Source organism: Drosophila tropicalis, unplaced genomic scaffold (assembly GCF_018151085.1).
Source record: "Drosophila tropicalis isolate 14030-0801.00 unplaced genomic scaffold, ASM1815108v1 contig_805, whole genome shotgun sequence".
In the NCBI taxonomy this organism is placed as follows: Eukaryota; Metazoa; Arthropoda; class Insecta; order Diptera; family Drosophilidae; genus Drosophila; species Drosophila tropicalis.
The window spans coordinates 3,024,568-3,046,509 of NW_027173295.1; the positions used below are offsets into that span (position 1 = coordinate 3,024,568).

A 21,942-nucleotide genomic window follows, 5' to 3' on the forward strand; every position below is an offset into this window, starting at 1 on the left:
AAAGGTTTAATTAGTATTTTGGGCTTTTATCTCTCTTTCTCTCTCTCTCTCTCTCGCTTTATCACTGTGTGTGTGTGTGTGTGTGTGTGTCTTCAGGTTAAGGGTAGGTCGCCATATAAAAGAAAATCGTATTAAAAATCATGAATATTTTTCTTTTTGATGAAAAAAGTTGCCAATTTCTTCATTTATTCCATATGCATATGGTTGATTTCTTTTTGGAGGGCGGGTCAATGATTGGTTGGTCGAGTTGAGGACTGGACTAGGGGACTGATGGTTTTTAAGCTTACCCATTCAACTGAAAACACAAGCGATTCTTCTCCATGCTCTCCCTGATGATGCTAATCAAATCGTTGCGATTCAATGCCGATTTCCAGCACTCGGCCGATTTGCGCTGCTGACTGAGCAACGATTGTGGGCGTGGCTGACGCAATTGTACACCATCTAGCATCACATCGCCACCATTGACCCCGTTAACCCCCACCATGGCGGGTGGTGGTGAGGATGAGGCACTCTTTTGTTTGGCAGGATGCGTCTGTGCTGTTTGTTGGGTTTGGTTTTGGTTCTGATTTTGATTTTGATGTTGTCGCTGCTGCAGGTGACGGTTCTGCCATGTGGAATCGTTGCCCACTGAGAGGCTACGTTGACGTGTTTCGAGGCAATGATCCTGATACTGATTGATGGATGCGACGAAATGATATTAACAAAAACAAATAAAAGATATGAAAAAAATAAGTATGAAATATAAACAATAAACAACATAAAAAAGGAAAAACAAAACAAAAACAAAAAACTAAACACAACAAAAAAGGGCGACTTGTGGTGGAAGGGGGGAAGGGGTTTGGGGTAAGGCTCCATGTTAACAACTAAGGGCTACAAAAATGTTGCCAAATCTTTTAGAGTTGTGATTTATTTTAGTTAGAATCAAGCAAATCAGCTCGTTGGCTCATTAGCGCACCTATCGACCGACTCCTCGCCATATTGATAGGCGTAACTCGACCAATTCTAGTCCGATTTTAATGAAATTTGTTGGGCCGTCAGATATTAACGACAAATGTAAGTGTATTAAATTGTCAAGATGAAACATTTGTGCGGACGTACAAACGGATAGGCCCAAAACTTTAGACCAACTGATGCTTTATAGGATCGTAAATGGTTTCTCCTGCTTCTTAAATAATCCTTGACTACATTTAGATACCCTTCTTTTGCTCTTATGGTAGCTAATTTATAATAATTATCAACAACTCTAGCATTTTGCAACATTCTCGTTAGCCACATGCAAGCTTCGTTTAGATGGGTTATGGGATAGGGTGCACAGTTTTCGTTAATATACATATTTTTGTTTGTTTGTTGTAGTTGTTGTTGTTGTTGCTTTTGTTTGTTACCTTGTGCCTACCTTTTGTTTGCGCGCCCTGCGCAGCATTTTGACTCGTTGCGTTGCCTGTTTCATATAGATGTCTTGTTGCTGCTGTTGCTGCCGTTGACGTTGTCCTGCACAGTCGAGGACATCAGCCGAGTCCTGTTGTTGCTTGGCACCGCCACAGCATTTGAGATTCAACATGTTCTCGTACGTATTGTGGGCATTGTTATCCGCTTCTCCGCAGCAATGCTCCAATTTTGAATTGTTCTTGTGATATCTGTTGGCCTGCTGCTGCTGCTGCAGCTGATGTTGTTGCTGTTGCTGTTGCTGCTGCTGCTGCTGATGATGATGATGATGATGATGGCTTTTGCTACCCTTGCCACTACCAGTTGGCTGCTCTGTTACAGCGCTTGGCGCTGCTCCCGTTCCCATGGCTGTTACATCCTTTTCCTTGTCGCTATTGCTGTCATCGTCCTCGTCATCGGACTTAATCAGTTTGCGTGGTCGATAGCGATGCTGACGGCGTGCGCCGGCGGATGTCGTTAGGGCACCAGCTCCGCCAACTCCGACTCCGAATCCGCTGACATTCCCTGTTTTTGACATGGCCGTGGGCAGTTTCTTTAGTTTATTGTTGTTGTTGTTGTTGTTGTTATTGTTACTGGCATTGATATTGTTGTTGGTATGTGTAGTAGTTGTGGTTGTCGTAGTGCATGAGGGATGCATCGCCATACCACCACCACCACCGCCACCACCACTCGCCCCCACAGCACCAGCACTTGCTGCACCCCCTTCGATTTGCCTTCGGGACTGACAGTGAGGCGAACGTTTATTGTCTTGCTGCCGCAATGGGGAACCACCACAGACTTGCCAATGGACTCGTATATGGTATACACAATGCCCACAATGTCGTCCTTTGTGATTTTGCCATGATGCCCATCCAGATCGTAGAACGTGAACGAGAATTGTAAAGGCTGTGACGATTTGCCACCCTCAACGGATACATCGCAGGTGAATTCCTGTGCAACACGAAAAGAAGAAGAAGAAAACACACAAAATTAAACAACTTTTCGTTAGTTATTGCTTAGATATCAGATTTTAGTTTGACTTTAAATTCCCTCCCCTATTTTTAACAAATCATGAGCATGAACTTGCCAGGATTTTGCTCTTGTCCCTTACAATAAAAGGTAATTAGTCCTCTATTTTGGGTAACCTTTGCGTTTCTATAAACGAAACTCTCTAAAACCAATTGCAAGTAAATCAATTGAAATCATAACATCAATAAATCAATTACAATAAAATGCCAATAGAGTTGAAATCAAATAAATATCAAATTTTATCGCCGATTTCTAATCAAATATTGCTCATTGATTCATTCATTCATTATTGAATTTATAGAAATTTTTTGGGTATTGCTCTCGTCCGTTGTTAGCCAATAATATTTATAGAAGTCTATATCATTTTTTGTATTTAGTATTCAACATTCCAATTTTCAATTCAATTTGTTCATCATTCCTTCTTGTTATTGTTTTTGTATAAACTTTGCTTTGCTTATAAAAACATACATAAATACAATTTGTGTGTCTGTGTGAGAGTGTCTGTGTGTGTAGTAGGTTCACTTTTTTTGATGATCCCCCGGGGGCCAGATGGCTGCCCCTTTATTCTTTGCTATTTGGTTTTGTATTTACACCTAATGGTCAAGTTTAATCAACTCGCATGCTGTTGTTGTTGTCGTTGTTGTTGTTGCTTGGAGGGGCTTCTTCTTTTGGTCATATTTCATTGCCCACTGAGCTAACCGAACATAAACTCAACTTTTAAATGTGCTTTTAATTAAAATTCAACACGAAACAACAAGGGAAAACAACAGCAGCAACAACAAGAAATGCGTATTTCATTAACACAAGGGCGCCGGCAATTTTGTATTACCACCCACCGAGGGGTGGAGCATAACTTTACCTAAGTACACACACCAACACACACACACATAGATAGATAGATAGGTAGGGTAGGTGGGTTGGTACTCCATCTGTGTGATGCTTGCCAAAAACAAAAAAAAAAAAAAAAAACAAAATATCAAAACATTAAAATTCAATAAAAACCATTAAAAGCCAACAACCGAAACACGAAAAGCACTCAAAGGCAATTAAAAAATCTTCGAAGCCAAGTAGCAAAAGAAATTAAATTATATTTATTTATATGAGAGTGAAAAACACTTTATCAATGGGTAAATGGCTAATGGCTGTCCCTCTCCCCCTACACTCCCATCTCCTAGCCCTATCTGTCTGCATGCTGCCCAAGCGAGTTGGAGCTCTTTCTCTCTCGCTCTCTCTCTGTTTTTCTTTCTCTTTGCCTGCCAGCATTGAAAATTAAATATTTAGTCAAAATTATGGCCACAATTTTCGACTGGTTTGCTTCTACTTCGCTGCTGTGGTTGCCACTTAATTGTTGTTTTTAGGTGGCAGATGGTTGTAGTTCTCCTCCCCATGCCTCCCTTTACTCCCCCATTCCCCCGCCTTTTTGTGTTGCAGCTGGAGATAAGTATTTCGGTCAGAAATGCGAGGAAAATAGAGACCATAAAAAAAGTGTTGCATACTTTTGGCAGCTGCATTAAATTTATGCTCAACATAACTAAAAATGTTTTGCAGCAAGTTTAATTCTAGTTAAGTTCTCTTTATGTGCCACATAAAATGCACATCAGTATGGTGGCAGATATTTAAGGAAGCTTCTGCTTTTCCAGGACGAAGTTGTCCAAAAAACCATAATTTATCTCTTATTTTTATTTATTTTTTCAAAAACTTGGAAAGATTTTTACGAAAACTGGCATTTACTTTTCACTTCACTGAGATAAAGAGAACTAATATTAGAGATAGGATACGTAAGGTACTTAAAGTTGGTCAATTGGTTGTTGTTTAAGCTGGCCAGTGTTGACTTGTCATTGCCTTTTATAAAGTTAATGGACTAACAAGTAATACCTATTTGCATGAACTAAAGAAATAAAATGATATATTATTATTTAATCTATGGTCTGACTCTTTGTTTTATTAGTTACAATCCTGGCCAATCCATTTAACAATGGTAAATAAATTGAGATTCCGTTGAAGTTTTGTCAGCAGTTTTGAGTATAAAATTGAAATGCCAAAGAAAAATAAATAAATAAATAATTGAAAAATGTTGGCAACTTAATTAACTTGCTTTGTTTTCTTTATTTTTTTTTTTTTTTTTTTGTTTTTGTTTATTATTTCAGAACCCAAAACCGATTGTCTTTTCCCACACACACACACACACTCACCTCCAATCGTATGCGTTCCTCTTTGTGATGATGCAAATGGCGTGAATGCTGATGTGATCCATGTTGTTGTTGTTGTTGTTGTTGGGGTTGCTGTTGCTGTTGCATGGCCGCTGCTGCATCGACCACATCCTCTTCAGCAGCAGCAGCTGCTCCTGCTGACTGCATATTTACATATTTGCCATGTTTGCCATTCGAACTGGTGCTGATGCGCAAGTGTTTGCTCTCCTGATGATGATGATTATTTTGCTGATGATGATGATGATGATGACGAGTTCCTCCTCCTCCTGGTGGATGATGATGATGCTGCTGCTGCTGTTGGTGCTGCGTTTGGGATTGATGATGTTTTTGTGCCGTGCCAGAGGCATTGCCTGGCGGCGTTGTGATTATATTAACCACAGGCGTTCGCAGTTGTATATTATTGTCACGTTCACTGACCAGCAACAAATCTGGCGGTGCACTGCATGAGGATGAGGCACGCACCTGATGATACATCAATTCCTCCGAGTCTGTGGTGCACTCCTGGACTGTAAGGAGATGACACAAAACAACAGAAAGAAAGAAAGAAAGAGAGAGAGAGAGAGAAAGTATAAGAGGGATGTTTTTAATTAAAATGCAAAGTGGCATGAAATTGGCTACAAAACTACAAAAGGCAGAGATGCCGGCCCCCTACCCGGGATTCCCCTACCGTCACCCTTCTTTCGTTGCCATCGTCTGCAGCTACGTCCCCTCCACCAACATTCATTTTGCACACATTTTCTTTGGCGGCTTTGCAATTTATTTGCAATTTGCACAAAGCGCATTACAACAACAGCAACAAAAAAAAAGAATGAAACAAAGTTTATGCCTCAACGCCCATACAAAACGATCGGCGGCCAACTTTCGTTCCCACTTGAGGAGACAGAGCGAGACAGGGGCGAGCGGTGGCGGGTAGAGTCAGACAAACAGACAGATGGTCGGAACGACAACTGCTCAGAGAGCATTCCTAATTAATGACGTCGTCGGCATCAGCATCAGCATCGGCGTCGTCGACGGCGGCATTGCTTTTTTTTTTTTTTTTGTTCTCGCTTTTATTTAATTGAAATGGCTGCTTAGCCAAGGGATGCTCTCTGTCAATGGGTGGTATATTTATTACTCATACGACATGTGAACCATGAAATAAATATATCAACTAATAAGATTTAGTCAGAGAATGACTCGACTCGTGTGTTGAAAATGACACCCAGAGTTCTTCATGGCAATGTGGGTCAGCTTTGCTGTCACCCACAACTCCTCAACCCCCCACCGCACTTAACAAGGACTCGACGAGAACGACAACAACTAGCTCATTTCCCTGGCACTTAAACTAATTGTCTTCAATTGTTGTCACCTCTTCTCACACTTAGCAACTCTGCAACTGAGTGCGAGAGAGAGAAAGAGCGAGAGCGTCCTGCGGGAAACAAAACAAAGCAAAACGTAGAAAAAGAAATGGGGGAAAATGTCTGTAAAACGGAGACTTGGGAATGCTATGCTTGCATAATGCTCATGCAATTAAAAGCCATGTCCTGGCCTCATACAACTGGGCAAGGACGAGAGGCAAGAGAAAATGAAAAATGAAAAGCGAAAATGAGAAACCGCAATATTTGGGTCAGAGGCAAAAGAGAAGAACCAGAGCACAAGGATAACAATGGTCGGAAGGGAAAAAGTGGTTTCATCTCCTCCTCTCTTCTCTTACTTTTTGTTTTCGCGAGCTAATTAATTAAAATGAAGAAGATCACACACACACACACACACACACACACACACACACACACATTGTTGGACTGTTGGATTGGGTGGCGGGAAAAGTTGAATTACTGCGGATAGGATAAGAGCTGGGACAATTGAGACACAAGAATTTCCATATAAATGGAAAGTGACAAAACAAACGAGAAGCAACAACAATAAACTATTAACTATTAAGTGAAATTCTCTGGTCTAACTATTTGGTTTAAGATTTTATTTAAATTATTTCGTTGTTGTTGTTGAAGTTTTGTGGCTATTATCAATAAAATGCCACCTGCTAAATTGTGTTTTATTACAAACAATTTATAACAAAAAAGAAAAAAAAACAAAATGATCAATTTATGCGCATTTTTGATTTGCACTATAAAAACCAAAATGCTCACACAACACACATACACACAAGTAAACTAATTAATTATGCAAATTTTGGTTGTGTTTTTTTTGTCTTTCTTTCTTGATATTATCTCTGGCATCTTTTTTTTCGTCATTTTGATAATGAAAATTTATGAACACATTGAGCCTAAAAAGAAAAAAAATGCCTAAATATCGATCTCAAGTGAAAATGAACTTTACACATTACTCATACGCCACATGGGCTTTTGATTTTGGTTTTCCTTTTACTATTATTATTGTTATTTTATGTGTGTGTGTGTGTGTGTGTGTGTAGCTTTTTTCGTTTTTGCCTTTTCTAGCTAAGCCACTAACCGTGACGTTTCATTTATCATAGAAAATTCATGAGGCTCTGGGACGAGCTTAAAGTGTATGGATTTCGAAACGACCAAGGCAGATGAAGAATAGGGAGAGAGAGTGAGGTGGGTGAGGAAGGGAAGGCAACTTTTGTGACCTCTCAGGTAACTGCCTGAAACTTGGCGTTTGGACTTCTTTTTGTTGTTGTCTATTAGGCAATAAGCCATGTCTTGTGGGTTATTAAGAAGAGAGACTGAAATTGTAGGTAGCATGGCGAGCTAATCATTTTCCCTGCCCTCTACACACACACACACACACACACACACACACACACACACACACAGAAAGACACACACACACTCACGTACACACATTACGCAAATGTACAAATTCAATTGAATATGTTGTATGTACATATGAAAAGCAAAGTGAGGGAGCCAGATGGCCCAAGTCAATCGTTTCAACTTTTTCAAATATATAAATTTCAATTGGAATCACAACTAAACCATCTTAATATTCGAAATATCTTTTGAAAAACAACCACAAATTTATATACTAAGAGATTTTGAAGTGGTTCTGCGTAAATTTTTATCCATTTAGGCATTCTGTGTTTAGTTTCAAGTGACTTCAGATATCAAACTGAGAGATATACTTCAAATATATAATGTAGGCCAAAAGAAACTACTCTAAGGGGTTCCTTAACTTTTTCGTTTCATTGTTACCACTTGGTATTCAAATTGGATAAAGTGTTTTTCAGGGAATTCCAATAGTGTCATATGCCTTATATCTACTTTTTGCCTCTAATATCTTTCCGTGTGTTTTTTGTTTTTTGAGTTGGCTTAGGCCAAAGTTAATTTGCAAGGCGGCATGTTTCATATCAGACGCCAAAAATGCTTCAATGATGACTCAACAACAACAGCAACAACAAAATGTTAATTCTTGTTGTATATATCGGCCACTTGAGAGCAAAACATGTTCTTTTTGGTTTATCTTGGCGCCACGATCGTCGACGAAAAAGGCAAATACATACATATATAATAAGAAAGAGTCAGAGGGAGCAACAGAGACAGGGCAGAGCAGCAGCACCACAAAGGCGATAATTAAACGCAAAACAAAGCGGACAAGACAAAAGATACAAAAAGAGAGGGAACAAAATTCAGACAGATCTTAAGCGGTCGACCTTTAATTAGAAAAGGTGTAGAGCCTACAAAGCCCAACCAGAAAACTAAAGAAAAAAAAGTTAAAAACCAAAAAAAAAAAAAATGACAAGAGCTAATGAATGATGTCCGAAAAGTTGGTTGAAACAAACAAAAAAAAAAAAAAAAAAACCCTCTCTTGGCAACAAGCAACAAACACAAAACAATTTATTAGACAGATGATGTGCCAACAGGGCAAGGCAAAAGTTTTCGAAAAAAAACAGCAACAACCAACGAAGTAGAAGAAGAAGACAACGTCAACAACGACGACGAAGGAAGAAGAAATAACCAAAAGATATGAACTAAAGATAAACTTCATAATTGTGGCCAAGTCGTTTGTGGCTCGTATCTCGCATGTAAGTGTTAATGAAGTTAAGTGTTTTTGACGCCAACAAGCACAACAACACACCAAAAACCAGAGAAAAAAAGAAGAAAGAAAGAAGAAAAAACAATAAATGACCAACTTGCCACATACCAGCAAAGAAAATCCAACAGAAATTCACAAAAAAAAAAAAAAAAAACATTAAAAAGCCAAGCACACAGATTCCATGAGTGGCCAAAAAAAGAACCAACTTTATTGCAGATAAGTTCAAGTTAATCAAAAGATTTGAATGTGTCTTAAATACTAACTATCATTAGAGATACTTGATCAAATCTCCTTTCTGATTAAATTAAATATGGACCTTGTTTCAGAGTCTTTTTTAAGTCCAAAACTATTCTTTTTCAAATCGTTTTTCAATCAACTGAGAAACAACAACAATTTAAAGGGCTCAACATCAACTCATCAGGGTAATCATCGAAATTCTTAATGGGAAGTTAATCGAAAGATTTCTATATATCTCAATATTAGATAGTTAGGATGGAGGAAAATGAGAAAAAAAACACAAAGAAGATTCATTTGCCATTTAAAATTTAAACTCAACTACATAAATGAAACTGAAAATACCAAACAATTTGAATAGTAAATTTGAAACATTTCAAAATGACATAAATATTTGCTTTATATCTCTTTCTGGTGTGGTCGGGGGGGAATGCACTTGAAGACAAATTTAATTATCCATCAAATACTTAAGCTTTCCGATCACTACCTACCTACTATGATTATGTGTGGCCCCAATTTATAAACCATTTTCACACTCCTCCAAACCTCTTAATAAGACCATTTCAAGTGCTTTCTAATTTTCTTTCTCCCTCTATCTCACAGGTCGCTCTGCACATTTTTCACATTTGTGTGTGACTGTGTGTGTGTGTGTGTGTATTTTTTTTTATAATATTTTTTTGACACTTCACAATTTACAACCACAATTTGGCATAGGCACTTATCGCCTGTGACCGGCAAAAATCAAACGGGCCACAAAATATATATATATATATATATATATATTTCTTTATCAGGCTAAAGAAATCTGCCTCAAAAAAAAAAAAAAAACCTACCTACCTTTAAATTCTTTTTTTTTTTTTTGTTTTTATTCGTTTCTGTGCCTTTTGGCCTTATCAGGTGCTGGGGGAATGCTTGCTAAATACCAGTAGCAATTATTTTGGAGCGGCAAAAGATAGAGAGGTTTAGATATTCTGGTGGGGGGTAGGGAAGCAGGGGGGCAGAGAGAGAGTGAGAGAGAGAGAGAGCAAGAGGGGCAACTGGGGGTGAGGGCTTAATTAAACGCCGATAATCGATGCGCCTACCCAAACAGTTACACGATGAAGAGTCAATGGAAGACGGGAGGAAAGGCGAGTGGGGGCACGATGGCGAGGATAAGAGGCAACTCGATGTTCTTATCAATGTCTGAAGTTCACGGCGAAAAACGTCACGCGTCATCGATACCAATATTGACGGTAGTAGACCTTACCAACAACAACAACAGGTGGTTAGGTGGTTAAGGGGTTAGCAGAGGAGAATTGACTTGTTGCAGTTTTAGCCAACATTAAAACTAGCTGTCTCTCTCTCTTTACCTCTTGCCTTTTTGTCTGCTTTTTTTTTTTTTTTTTTGTTGTCGGCATTTTTATAAGTTTTTCTTTAATGTTACACACAAATCAAGTGAAACAAATGCCGACAACGAACGAACAGATCGAGCGTGCCTTTTGTCTGATATACGAGTTGAGGGTACATACATACCTACATATATAGATATATTTATTTCTCTCTTTCTCTTTCTCTCCCCCCACCCCTAATCAGTGCTCTACTCTCTAAAGTCAGCTCAGCGCGTGTCTGGGCTTTTGGCTTACGGAGGAGGCCTTCATCTCTGCCGCTTAACGTGTTCGGAAAACGGGTTTTCTGGGCTTATTAACTGAATGTATGTATGTATAGGTATGTATGTACATACGGATATACATACATATGCATTTCTATCTGTATCTGTATCTCTTGGTGTATTTATTTTTCTTCCTCTCTCACTCTTTTAGTTTGAAATATCTCTATAATCTTCTGATGGGCTCACACTTCATTGCTGATCAAGTTTTATTTTCTATTTTGTAATGTTTGTAATGCCGACAGAATGACATATGCCTAACAAATTAGGCAATTTACATGAAATGAGTTTCAAAATATAGTCTCAGGCTTACTTTTCAGTGGAAAATATAAAAGACAATTTAAACTTTAGGGGGGAGGAGAGAGAGGAAAAAAAGGGGGCCCCCCCCCCCCCCCCCCCTCCCCCCCCCCCCCTCTACAAAAAATTTTAAAAAAAAAAAAATAAATAATTTTTTATTAAATTAATTAAATTAATTAAAATAAAAAATTTATTTTTTTTTTATTATTTTTTTTGCTTTTTTTTTTTTTTTTAATATAATTATTTTTTTTTTTTTTTTTTTTTTAAAAAAAAAAAAAAAAAAAAAAAAAAAAAAAAAAACAAAAAAAAAAAAAAAATACAAAGTGCGGCAGAGTATCGCGATTCCTCCTTAAAGATTTTCCCATTTCGGTGGTTCCGCGACTCCTAAAAAAACCAAAGTATAAACAAATCGCTCCAATTTTGACGTACGAGGCTTACCACTATACGGATTCCCTGTGCTCCAGCTGGTAGTCCCCATTCCAGCTCTCGGGTGGGCCAACGGGCCAAATCAACTCCAGGAATAAAGGGGATTGGCGAGGGGGTGGCTGGCCACTTCTTTTTCCCGCCTCTCATAATTTTTATTTGTGTGGGTGAGAAAAATTTTGCCAATTTCTCCACTTTCATTCCACCGCGTTGCAGCAACAAATTCAAACAGCTGTGATCACAGTGTTGATCAGCGCCAAAAGCTCAGCTTGAGCCGCCCTGGCAGGGGGCGCCACCTTGCAGTCTGAACCGGGGAAAAAAAAAAGCGCCACTTTATTGTTTCCCGAAAATTTCAAATTTAAATTTGGCGCTGGCGCCAACATTGAGATATGGAGCGTTATGTCTTGTCGATGGACCATCTGGCTCGTTGCGATGACGGATCGGTGCAAGACGCACAATGCCTAGAGGCGGCATTTGCTAAGCGGCCAAAAATTGTTCGGTCGCCGCCTGGCAAATTCAACCATATGGAGGCGGAAACGGTGGCTTTACCCGGTAATAGCTCAGGAACGGCTGGAACACCGGCAATGGCTCCCAGCAGCCCGGTGACAACCACCTCGCCAAAAGTCATCTCAAATGTGACGGAGTTAGACGAGTTGGGCTCACTCATTTGGGAGATGGACACAATGTTCAACAAAGGTGATGATGGCAAAAAACCAGTACGCCACATAAACCTCGGCACGAAGAATGCAATAGTGCGAATGAAAGAGCTGCACGAAATGCTATGCCATATAATGATAGGCAGCAAAACGGTGGTAAGCTCAAAGTGCGAAAGTGCAACTCAAACCTCGCCTCCTAATGCTATTAGGCCGAAAAACGGTGCGAAAAAGATGGATGCGATGGGAAACACGCCCAAACGCCAGAGAGAAGACGTGGGCGCACAGCGCAACACCCCTCCTAAGCGACCGCGAGCAATCGCGCTAAACACGCCACGCGGCGATCCGGAGCCAGGTACTGGGCAGCGAGCCAGTGCGACCGAGCCGCAGGCAGCCCAAGTAGCGGCGGAATGGCAGACTGTCTCAAGGAAAAGAGCGAGCAAGCCATCCTTGAGGAAAGCTAGGCCGGAGGTAATCGTAATCAAGGCGAAAGAGGGCTGCACTTATGCCGAAATCCTGAGCCTAGTTACCAGAAGGCCAGACGGCAAGCTCGACGAGGTTAAAAATAACGTCAAGAGGACGAGGAAAACGGCTACGGGCGATCTACTACTCGAACTTAAGGGGGGTGGAAATGCAAACAGCAGGAAACTGACTGAAGACTTGAGCCAAGTACTGGGCCACCAAGCTTCAGTACGAGCAGCTGGAGCCGATGCGTGGCTGGAAATGCGCAACCTCGACCATTTAGCGACGGTAGAGGAAATCAAAAAGGCCATTAAACAAAAAATTGGCGATGACGTCGGGCAAGTAAATGTAAGGGGCCTGCGCAAGTCGTACAGAGGCAAACAGATGGCTATCTTGAACATGCCGCGGACTATAGCAGCCACATTATTGAGAGAAGGCTCCATTGAAGTTGGCTGGGATACGTGTCCGATTCGAGAGAGGCAGGCTCAAAAGAGATGCTACAAGTGCCTATGCTTCGGCCACAAAGCAGATAGTTGCACTAGCGCCAAAGATCGCACGAACTGGTGCCTCAGATGCGGCCAGACTGATCACAAGGCAGCCACATGCAACAACAACCCAGTTTGTTTTAATTGCGTAGACGCAAAACGCATGGATGCGAGCCACTACACTGGTAGTCGCCGTTGCCCAATGGTAACTACTGGAGAGCAAGCTTCGAATAAGAATCTATGAAACTTTTACAATTAAATTTAAATCACTGCTCGGCGGCGCAGGACTTACTTGCGCAGTCAATATTAGAATTGGAGATCGATCTGGCTATCCTGAGTGAGCCGTACAGGACGCAGTCTAATAACTTCTGGGCTGCAGACACGACACACAAGGCTGCGATCTGGAATTGCGGATCAAATGGCCCGCCTATGCAGCACATTAGATCTTCCAAATGCTTCGTACGTGCGCTTATCGGAGACGTGTGGGTCTACAGCTGCTACATGGCACCTAGCCTCTCGTTACACGAGTTTGAATCGGCAGTAGACCAACTCGCTATGGATGCCAGAGGTAAAACCAAGGCCATAATTGCTGGTGATTTTAACTCCTGGTCAACGGAATGGGGCAGCAGTCAGTCTAATACCAGAGGCCGCACTCTGCTGGAGGCATTGGCAGCGCTGGATCTGGTAGTGCTGAATTCTGGCTCGGAGCACACTTTCCAGCGAGCTGGCTACGGTTCGGTAATTGACGTGACATTTGCGAGCAGTCAGTTGGCCCAGCAAGCCGAATGGAAACTTTGCAACCACTTCACAGCCAGTGATCACTTGGCCATAATGTGCAAAATCGGCAGAAATCCAGCCAATAACGCAAATGCGCGAAAAAATGGCAAAATGTACCGGGTGGAAACGTTCAACCCCATTGTGTTCGATGCTGCATTACAGTTTCCCCAACTAACTGGTGACGCAAACAATTGCGCCCAACTGCTGGTAGACGCGATTTCAGCAGCGTGCGATGCCAGTATGGTGACCCGTAGGGGCCATACCAAACAGAAGACATCAGTCTATTGGTGGAACGCGACCATCGAGGAGGCGAGAAAACGGTGCCTACAAGCCAGACGCCAGTACCAAAGATCACGCGGCAGAGGGGATTTTACCAGCCTACAACTAGAGTTCCTTAGCAGGAGAAGCGAACTGCGACATGCTATTAAGGAAAGCAAAAAGAAATGCTTTCTCGAACTTTGCAACGCGGCTGAAAATGACGTTTGGGGTCAGGCATATAAAGTGGCAATGAAAAAATTCAGAGCTGCCAAGCCAGCCACACCAGACGAATCCCAAATGCAGCTGATAGTGGAAACATTGTTCCCAGCTACTTCAGTAGTAGAACCAAGGTCCACCCTACACAGTGCAGCAACAGATGCCTGCAACATCAGTCCGGAAGAGGTACTGCAAGTAGCTGTCGGTATGAATGATCACAAGGCCCCAGGTCCAGATTCAATACCTAATAAGGCACTTAAATTGGCTGCCCGGCTTCACCCCGATAAATTCGCAATGGTGTTCAACAAATGTTTGGCAGAAGGCGTGTTTCCCACCATTTGGAAACTCCAGGACCTTGTGCTACTCCCAAAGGCAAACAAGCCAGCAGAAGACCCATCTGCATATAGGCCGATCTGCCTCTTGGACTCGACAGGAAAGATGTTCGAGAAGCTAATTGCGTCCCGTGTAGAAGCAGCCATCCAACGGTCTGGCGATTTGTCCCCGATGCAGTTCGGCTTCAGAAAGGCAAAATCAACAATAGACGCCTTAACAAAAGTAGTCGACATTGCTAGCAAAGCCATCGAGGGACTACGGTGGAAAGGTGGCAGCAAAAAATATTGTCTGGTGACCACACTAGACGTCAAGAATGCGTTCAACTCGGCGAATTGGAGCAGAATTCTACATGCTTTGAGTTCATTTCATGTTCCCGAGTATTTAATTATCCTAGTGGAGGACTACTTCAGAAACCGCATACTGCGATATAGCACACAAAGCGGCTCAAAATTACACTTGGTACAAGGAGGTGTTCCCCAGGGCTCGGTTTTAGGACCCCTATTGTGGAACATAATGTATGATGGGGTCTTGCGGCTGACTCTACCACCTGGCACGCAAATCATTGGTTTTGCTGACGATGTGGCGCTCACCTCGGTTGCGAAACACATCCACGAAGCAGAGGAGAAAACTGCAGAGGCGGCGAAAATGGTGAAGCAGTGGCTGTCCAATTCAGGACTCCAACTGGCGGACCACAAAACAGAGGCTGTGCTAATAAGCAGCCGGAAAACTGTTGAAAGAGCGAAAATCACACTTGAGACCTGCACGATTGAATCGGTAAGGGCAATAAAATACCTGGGAGTAATGTTGGACACCAGACTCAGCTTTAGAGAGCATTTGGATCATGCCAACATAAAAGCTGCAGACATTGGGCGAGCTATAAATCGCATCCTGCTTAACAACAGGGGCCCAAGACAAAGGCAACGGCTAGTGCTAGCGTCGGTACTAAGGTCGGTCATGCTATATGGTGCACCTGTATGGGCATCCGCGATGGAGCAATCATCATATCGGCGCGGGATGGAGTCTACATATCGACTGACAGCGATTCGTGTATGTCGTGGCTTCCGAACTGTCTCGGACGAGGCGGCTCTGGTCATAGCTGGGATGACTCCAATCGATCTGCTAGCACGCGAGGCGAAGTTCATGTTTTCTAGGAGACAAACCGTGGCATGGACGCAGGCGGAGAAAAGCGCAGCAAAAACAGCGGCCAGACGAGCGAGCATGGAGGAGTGGCAACGCAGATGGTCCACTTCTACAAAGGGCAGATGGACTCATAGGCTGATCCCTAACCTAACGGATTGGCTCTCCAGACAATATGGCGAGGTAACATTTGAATTAACGCAAGTTCTGAGTGGTCATGGCTGCTTCAGGTCATACCTACACCGTTTTGGCAAAGACAGTAGCCCCGAATGCACGCTTTGTCTTAATGGCATGATCGAGGACCCGGAACACGTTATGTTCAGCTGTCCAAGATTTTCGACAGAGAGACTCGAATTAGAGGCCATTCTAGGACGGACGCCAACAGTTGAAAACTTGGTCCCAGCAATGACCGAGAGCCAGGAGAAGTGGTCTGCGGTCTGCATATATGCAGCAAATACCATGGGCACGCTCCGCCGACTGGAACGCCTAAGAAACGCAGGAGGGGCATAATAGGCCCGTCATCGTCCTGCGAAGCAATACCCCACGGCAGTCCCGCAGGTTCCCGATGACACCTTATCTAATCTTATCTTTCTGAATTATCCTTTCTTTCTTTTCTTCGTTGTTACCCTAAGCTATCGTTAATTGTTTTCTTTCCCTATTCTTAATAAACGAATTAAAAAAAAAAAAAAACACATCCACATCCCATTTCATCTCCCGCTGCGGGTTTATTTCAGCTGGTTTTTTTCCCTTGCCTCTGTCTGCGGCTACACACAAACGGAAATTAATTACAAACTGCGGTGCTTAAACTCGCCGCAACAACAACAACAACAGCAACAAAAATAACAATAATAATGAATGAGGGGCATAATGAGCGAAGGTTATTCTTGAGATGTTGTTGCTGCTGCTGCGTTCATTTATTCAACTTAAAAGGCGTTAATTTTTTGCAACATAAGCAAATGATTATTATTTGGCTGGCGCCAATTTTCTGGAATTTTATCAACATTTTTCTTTTCGTCGTTCATTTGTACATATTTTGGTTTTTTTTTTTTCTATTCTCGTTGGTGTTGTTGTTGTGTTCCCATTCCCATGGGGTTTTTTGTTTTTGTCAATCAAATGTCAATCAAAGAATGCTCTAGTTTTCATGCCTCACTCTTGTGTGTAGTGACTCTCGGGAGACAAGGCATGGCAAGGCAAGGCAGTGGCAAGGGGAAGTGGGTGGTTCGCGTTGTGTGTGTCGTGTTCGGGGGGCAGAAAGAGTTTTGTAATTTGATTGCTAAAGCGTAGAAGCTGCAACGAATTGTGTAAATATGCATGTACTTTTTGTATCTGTAGAAAACATGAAATACAGCAGACGATAGACGATAGACGACAGAAGACAGTCAGACGAAGGCAACAGAGAGGAGACACAGAGAGAGGGTGGGTCAAAGATGATAAGATAGACTCCAAATGTTATGCGGTGTAAGGGAAAAAGCGCTAGATAGTGCTCCATTGCTGACTGATGCTGCCGAGGGGCGATCTAAAAATACAGAAACTTTTCTTAGGGTTTTTACCTTTGAAAATGAAAATCTTAAACCTCTTGCTAGAGGATGTTCTTAAAGGTTGCTCAAGGTTCTTAGCAATATTTTATTATGTCATTATTTTTATCTGAAGCTTTCTAATCAAGAGAATATACAAAAACCCGATAACTGTCTAGTTTTCAATCAAATTTCACAAATTTTCAAAACACTTTTGGTTTTTAATCTTTATTCGATTATTCGACAAGTGCTTAAAAACTCATGAGGTTTAATCTTAATAATAGTATCTATGATTATTATTTTCCCTTATACTATTTCTTGCTGCAACAATTAATGAGATTTAGTTGATGATAAATGACAATTAAGTCTGGAAATCTATGAGAATCGAGAACAAATATAAACTACCAAAAGGATATTCAAATTTTGCTGTCGTTTTCCACATAAATGTAGTTGGGATTTGGGATTGGTTGAATGGACCACTCATGTTAAGAGAATTGCAGTGGTAGCCCTCGCTTTTGAGTCTCAAACAAATGTATACATATATATATATGTACAAACATATCACATATCACATATGCCTAGGCATTTACGTAAATTATTGTGCTGTTTTTATTATTATTATTGTTGTTGTTGTTGCTGTTGACTGCTTGGCCCTTTTATGGCCGTGTTAAAATTGCGCGACACACGTCCAAAAACAACAACCACACACACACACACACACACACACACACACCAAAAACGAGACAACATCTCAAGTTTTATGCGTTTTTATTATTACAAATGCTCGCCTCGGCATCTTTTATGACCACCTGCAATGCCAAATGAGATAAAAAGATACCTACCAAAAAAGAATATATGTATACTTATATAAAATAAAAATAAAGAAAAACGGGCAGAAAAAAGATATATATATATGTAGATATGTAAAAGCTACAGATACATATATAGGTTTTTTGTTGAAGGCAATAAAATTGTTTAAATTATGAACTGAAAGCGCCAACTCTGTCTGCCTCTTTGTCTCTCAGTTGGTCCGTCTGTGTGTGACATATGCACTCAAAGGGGCGTGTTTCGCCGACCTCCTACTCTTCTTTTTGACTTCAAAAGCATTCAAATATACATATATACATACATATGTATGTATGTATGTACATTAACATGCCATATAATCGTAGCATAGAATAAGTTAACTACCAAACAAGGGAAACAAAGAATAAAGAAGAACACAAACCGAATTATATGATGCTTCTTTCAACTTTTGCGCCTAATTCACACTTGGTTGTTGTTCTTGTTGTTGTTTGTGTGTGAAAATTTTATGTATTGCCTTTAGCAGCATCATCAAAAACGACAAAAAAAAAAAAAGATGAATTTTCCCTCGAACCATAGCCACCAATCCCCATCCCCAACACCACCCTCATTCCAATTCAAGTGTTGCCGCCATCAAATAGGAAAGAGACATCAATATGAAATTTTTGTCACGTTTTCTAATGTGTGGAAGGGGGGTTCCTTTTCGTTTGCTGATGGAGGGGAAGCTTCGGATAGGGATGCGTAGCCTCGTAGGCGCTTGTATTTTGGCTATCTGCCGAGGGCAGTGGCATAGGCAGGAGGGAGGGCATGCGAGATGAAGAGTGTCGGCAAAGTGTGAAAATTGAAAATTATATATGTTATGAAAAGAAGAAGGAGAACTGTATATGTGTGTGTGTGTGTGTGTGACTGCAAGGCACTAGCGCCTTCAGGCTACAATTTTGAATATTAAACGAATGGAATACAAAATACAAATAACATAAAATCTTAATAGAATCCGCTATATACGATTTTTGTGTACCCTTTTAAGATTAAAACTATATATGCATTTAAGTATTTTATCTCTTCAGTCATTTAAATGTTCTTTTTCTATAGATTTGACGTTTGCTTCTATTTTAATCTAACATAATTTGCGTATTTTCTATAAGTCCCTTTATATTCAAGAAGTATAACTCAATCTAGAAACTCGACAAGGTCTTTGACTAGCGTTCCCAACATTCAATCATATCTTTTCCTACATACATTGTATTCTAAAAGAGATACTTAAAGTTCAATTCTATCCCGAATTGTCATTAATGACTCTGACTCTGTAAGCGACTACTTGGATAGGGGTTTCCCCTTAGAAAGGGCTGTTCTGTAATCCGTTTTCAGTTAAATTCACGAATGATACATATGTTTCACCTCAATTCTGAATTCTAATACTAAATGCATGGATAATAAATATTAAATACCAACAATTCAGTTAATTCTCATTTGTTCTTTCTACCTAGTTGGTGGCTCAATGGAGACCTACAAAAACTACAATTCTGTTGTGTTCGAGGTCGAACCCCAACGTAGGTGGAGTTTCCCCCGATGAAGCAATCTTGAAAGGGATAATGGAAACGATTGTGGATAATCATTGATTGTTTCCCAAACCTCACTTCTTAAAACTTTCAAAAAATTCGTTGCATACCTTTTTGGGGTTTACTCAAATTAAAGAAGGTATTTAAAAAAAACGCTTTGTTTTGCTATGTGTGTTGGCAACATATGTTATAATATTGAATTACTTGTATATTATTCTTGAGCTTCAATCTTAACACACAGCTCAACGTTACCCCCTTTCGCTGCCCCCGCAACCCCAACATGCGTAGCCTCACCAACACTTTTGATGTGTGTGTGTTGGCTGTCGCTCGTTTAGAGCTCTCTATCATTTGCAGGCATCAATGTTTTTATATGTTATGTTTATGCCATGTGCTATTACTTTAGCATTGGCAAACACCCTCAATTTGAATCTACAGGCCCCTTCCCCCAGCCCCGCATCGACCAGCCTTGGCACCTATCTACCGCTGCCCCCGACAAGCTATTAACATGCTGGGAGCTGGGGCCAGACTCATCTATCTGTGTGTTTGTGTACATACATACATACATACATATGTGAATGTATCTCACAGATACATTCTCATCAGAGTCTACGCATGACTATAAAGTATATTTTAGCATGTCAAGCGTTGCGCATCCGCTTTGATGTTTATTTGACAGTTTTTATAGCGGCTTTTATCTGCCAACCAACTACTTGGCTATGCCGTCCTCTCTAACCCCCAATCCCCCAATCCGCACTCTCTGTCTCTCTGTCTCTGTGTATATCCAATTCAATCCAATGTTTGCCCTCCTCTGCCTTATCCCTTCTTTAACTAGAACTGTCTTTCTTCCTATTTCTGCTAAAACACACACAAACAACAACAACAACAACAACTTTTCTTCTGTTGTTTTTTGTTTTTGTTTTTATTTTTTCTGCACAAAAATGCTTTTGAAGATTTATATTTTGTTTTTGTTTCGTTTCGTTTCGTTTCTTTCGGCTTTGACTTTGAGAGAAGCGGCAAACGAATGCGTCACACGCATAAATTGTTAATTCATTTTGGCCTTTGGAAAGCAAACAGAAAAAAAAAAAAAAAGAAAATGAAAAAAAAAAAACACGATACGAAACGAAACGAGAGCCAAGCAAATTGCTAACCCACGCCAAGCCAAAGATAAAAACACGAAATGGAGACAGAGCGCCATAAGGAGAGATGGAGATGGAGTTGAAGATGGAGACAGCTCATTCAGTTTTTCATTCATTCTATGTCTCATTATATTGTTGTAGTTTTCCATTGCAACTCAAGTGCATTTGGTATATTCATCCCACTGCTTTACTCCCACACTCTTTCTATCTCTCTCCCACCCCCTCTCTTTTGCCCATCTCTCTGGCTGTATCTTGTGTTGTCTTTGAACTTTTCGTTTCGTTTTTGGATTGTATCTTTTACAAAGTGTTTTAGAGAAGGAACAGAGAATGTTTGTTTGAAACAAATACAACAACAACAAGAAACAAACAACAAAATGGCTTAGATCTTTATGACTTCTTGGAAAAATCAAATTTCAAAAAACTTGAGTTGACATTATAATTTATTTTTTTTTTTTTTGGCAAAATTGAAAAGTCATCGAATTTAAAAGCTATTCCAAGAATTTTCATAAAAGTATATACGATTTAATGATTTGAGATTCTCTTTGGAAATTTTCATTTAACAAAATACAAAGTTTTTATTAGATAAAATTCTAGTTTAGTTTATGTTTGCTGTAGTTAAATAAATAATGACAGCTGAAATGTGTTTTTTTTTTTTTTTTTTTTTTTGAGAAAGAGTTTGGCTAAATCATAAATTTCCTGCTATACCAATCTTTGATCTTTCGCAGCCTCTCTCTCTCTTTCTCTCTCTGTCTGTCTGTCTCTCTTTGGTGTGGTACGAATATAAAAATCTCTATGTAGGTATGTGACTTTCCGAACTGGTTTTGCATTAGACTGCATAAAGTAAATGGCTATTTGTTGTTTGTTTGTTTGTTGTGGTTGTTGTTATTATTATTGCTACTGTGCGAATAAACACTCTGGAGGCTTTGCCGTCTACTTCACCTCCTTCACATCTCCTTGGTGCCTTTGGAGCTTCTAGCCAACATTTTGTTTGCGCAATTACCTCAAACAGACAAACAAACAAACTAAGACAAGTAATTTTTACCTCCCACCTCCCTCTCACATTTTGTGCAAACGGCGGCAAATTAAGTTTCTCCACATAAAGTCGAAAATGGATATTTCGGTGGCCAACCCCACACACATTCGCACACACACACACACACCTACAATCGCACACACCCATTGAAACTGGCGACCATTTGGCTAAATATTTAATGAAAATATGCGCATCTTTTGTTTGTCTTTTTGGCTCTCGATTGCAATTACATTACGCAGGCCAAGAAGACAAAAAAACAAAAAAAAACAAAGGGAAAAATAATCATAAAAGAGAAACGAAATTGCCTTTGCCTTTGCCTTTG

General features: G+C 40.5%; 1 protein-coding gene across 1 annotated transcript in view; it reads right to left on the bottom strand.

The window, feature by feature from the left end:
* The window catches only part of nkd (naked cuticle), a 51,345-nt gene that overhangs the window by 1,711 nt on the left and 27,692 nt on the right, over window positions 1–21,942 (bottom strand). The window contains exons 2-5 of the mRNA XM_068293871.1: window positions 4,644–5,167; window positions 2,123–2,373; window positions 1,394–2,015; window positions 288–670 (exon numbers count right to left, since the gene is read on the bottom strand). Of these exons, the coding sequence (XP_068149972.1) occupies window positions 288–670; window positions 1,394–2,015; window positions 2,123–2,373; window positions 4,644–5,167 (1,780 nt within the window). The remainder of the gene's footprint in view (window positions 1–287; window positions 671–1,393; window positions 2,016–2,122; window positions 2,374–4,643; window positions 5,168–21,942) is intronic.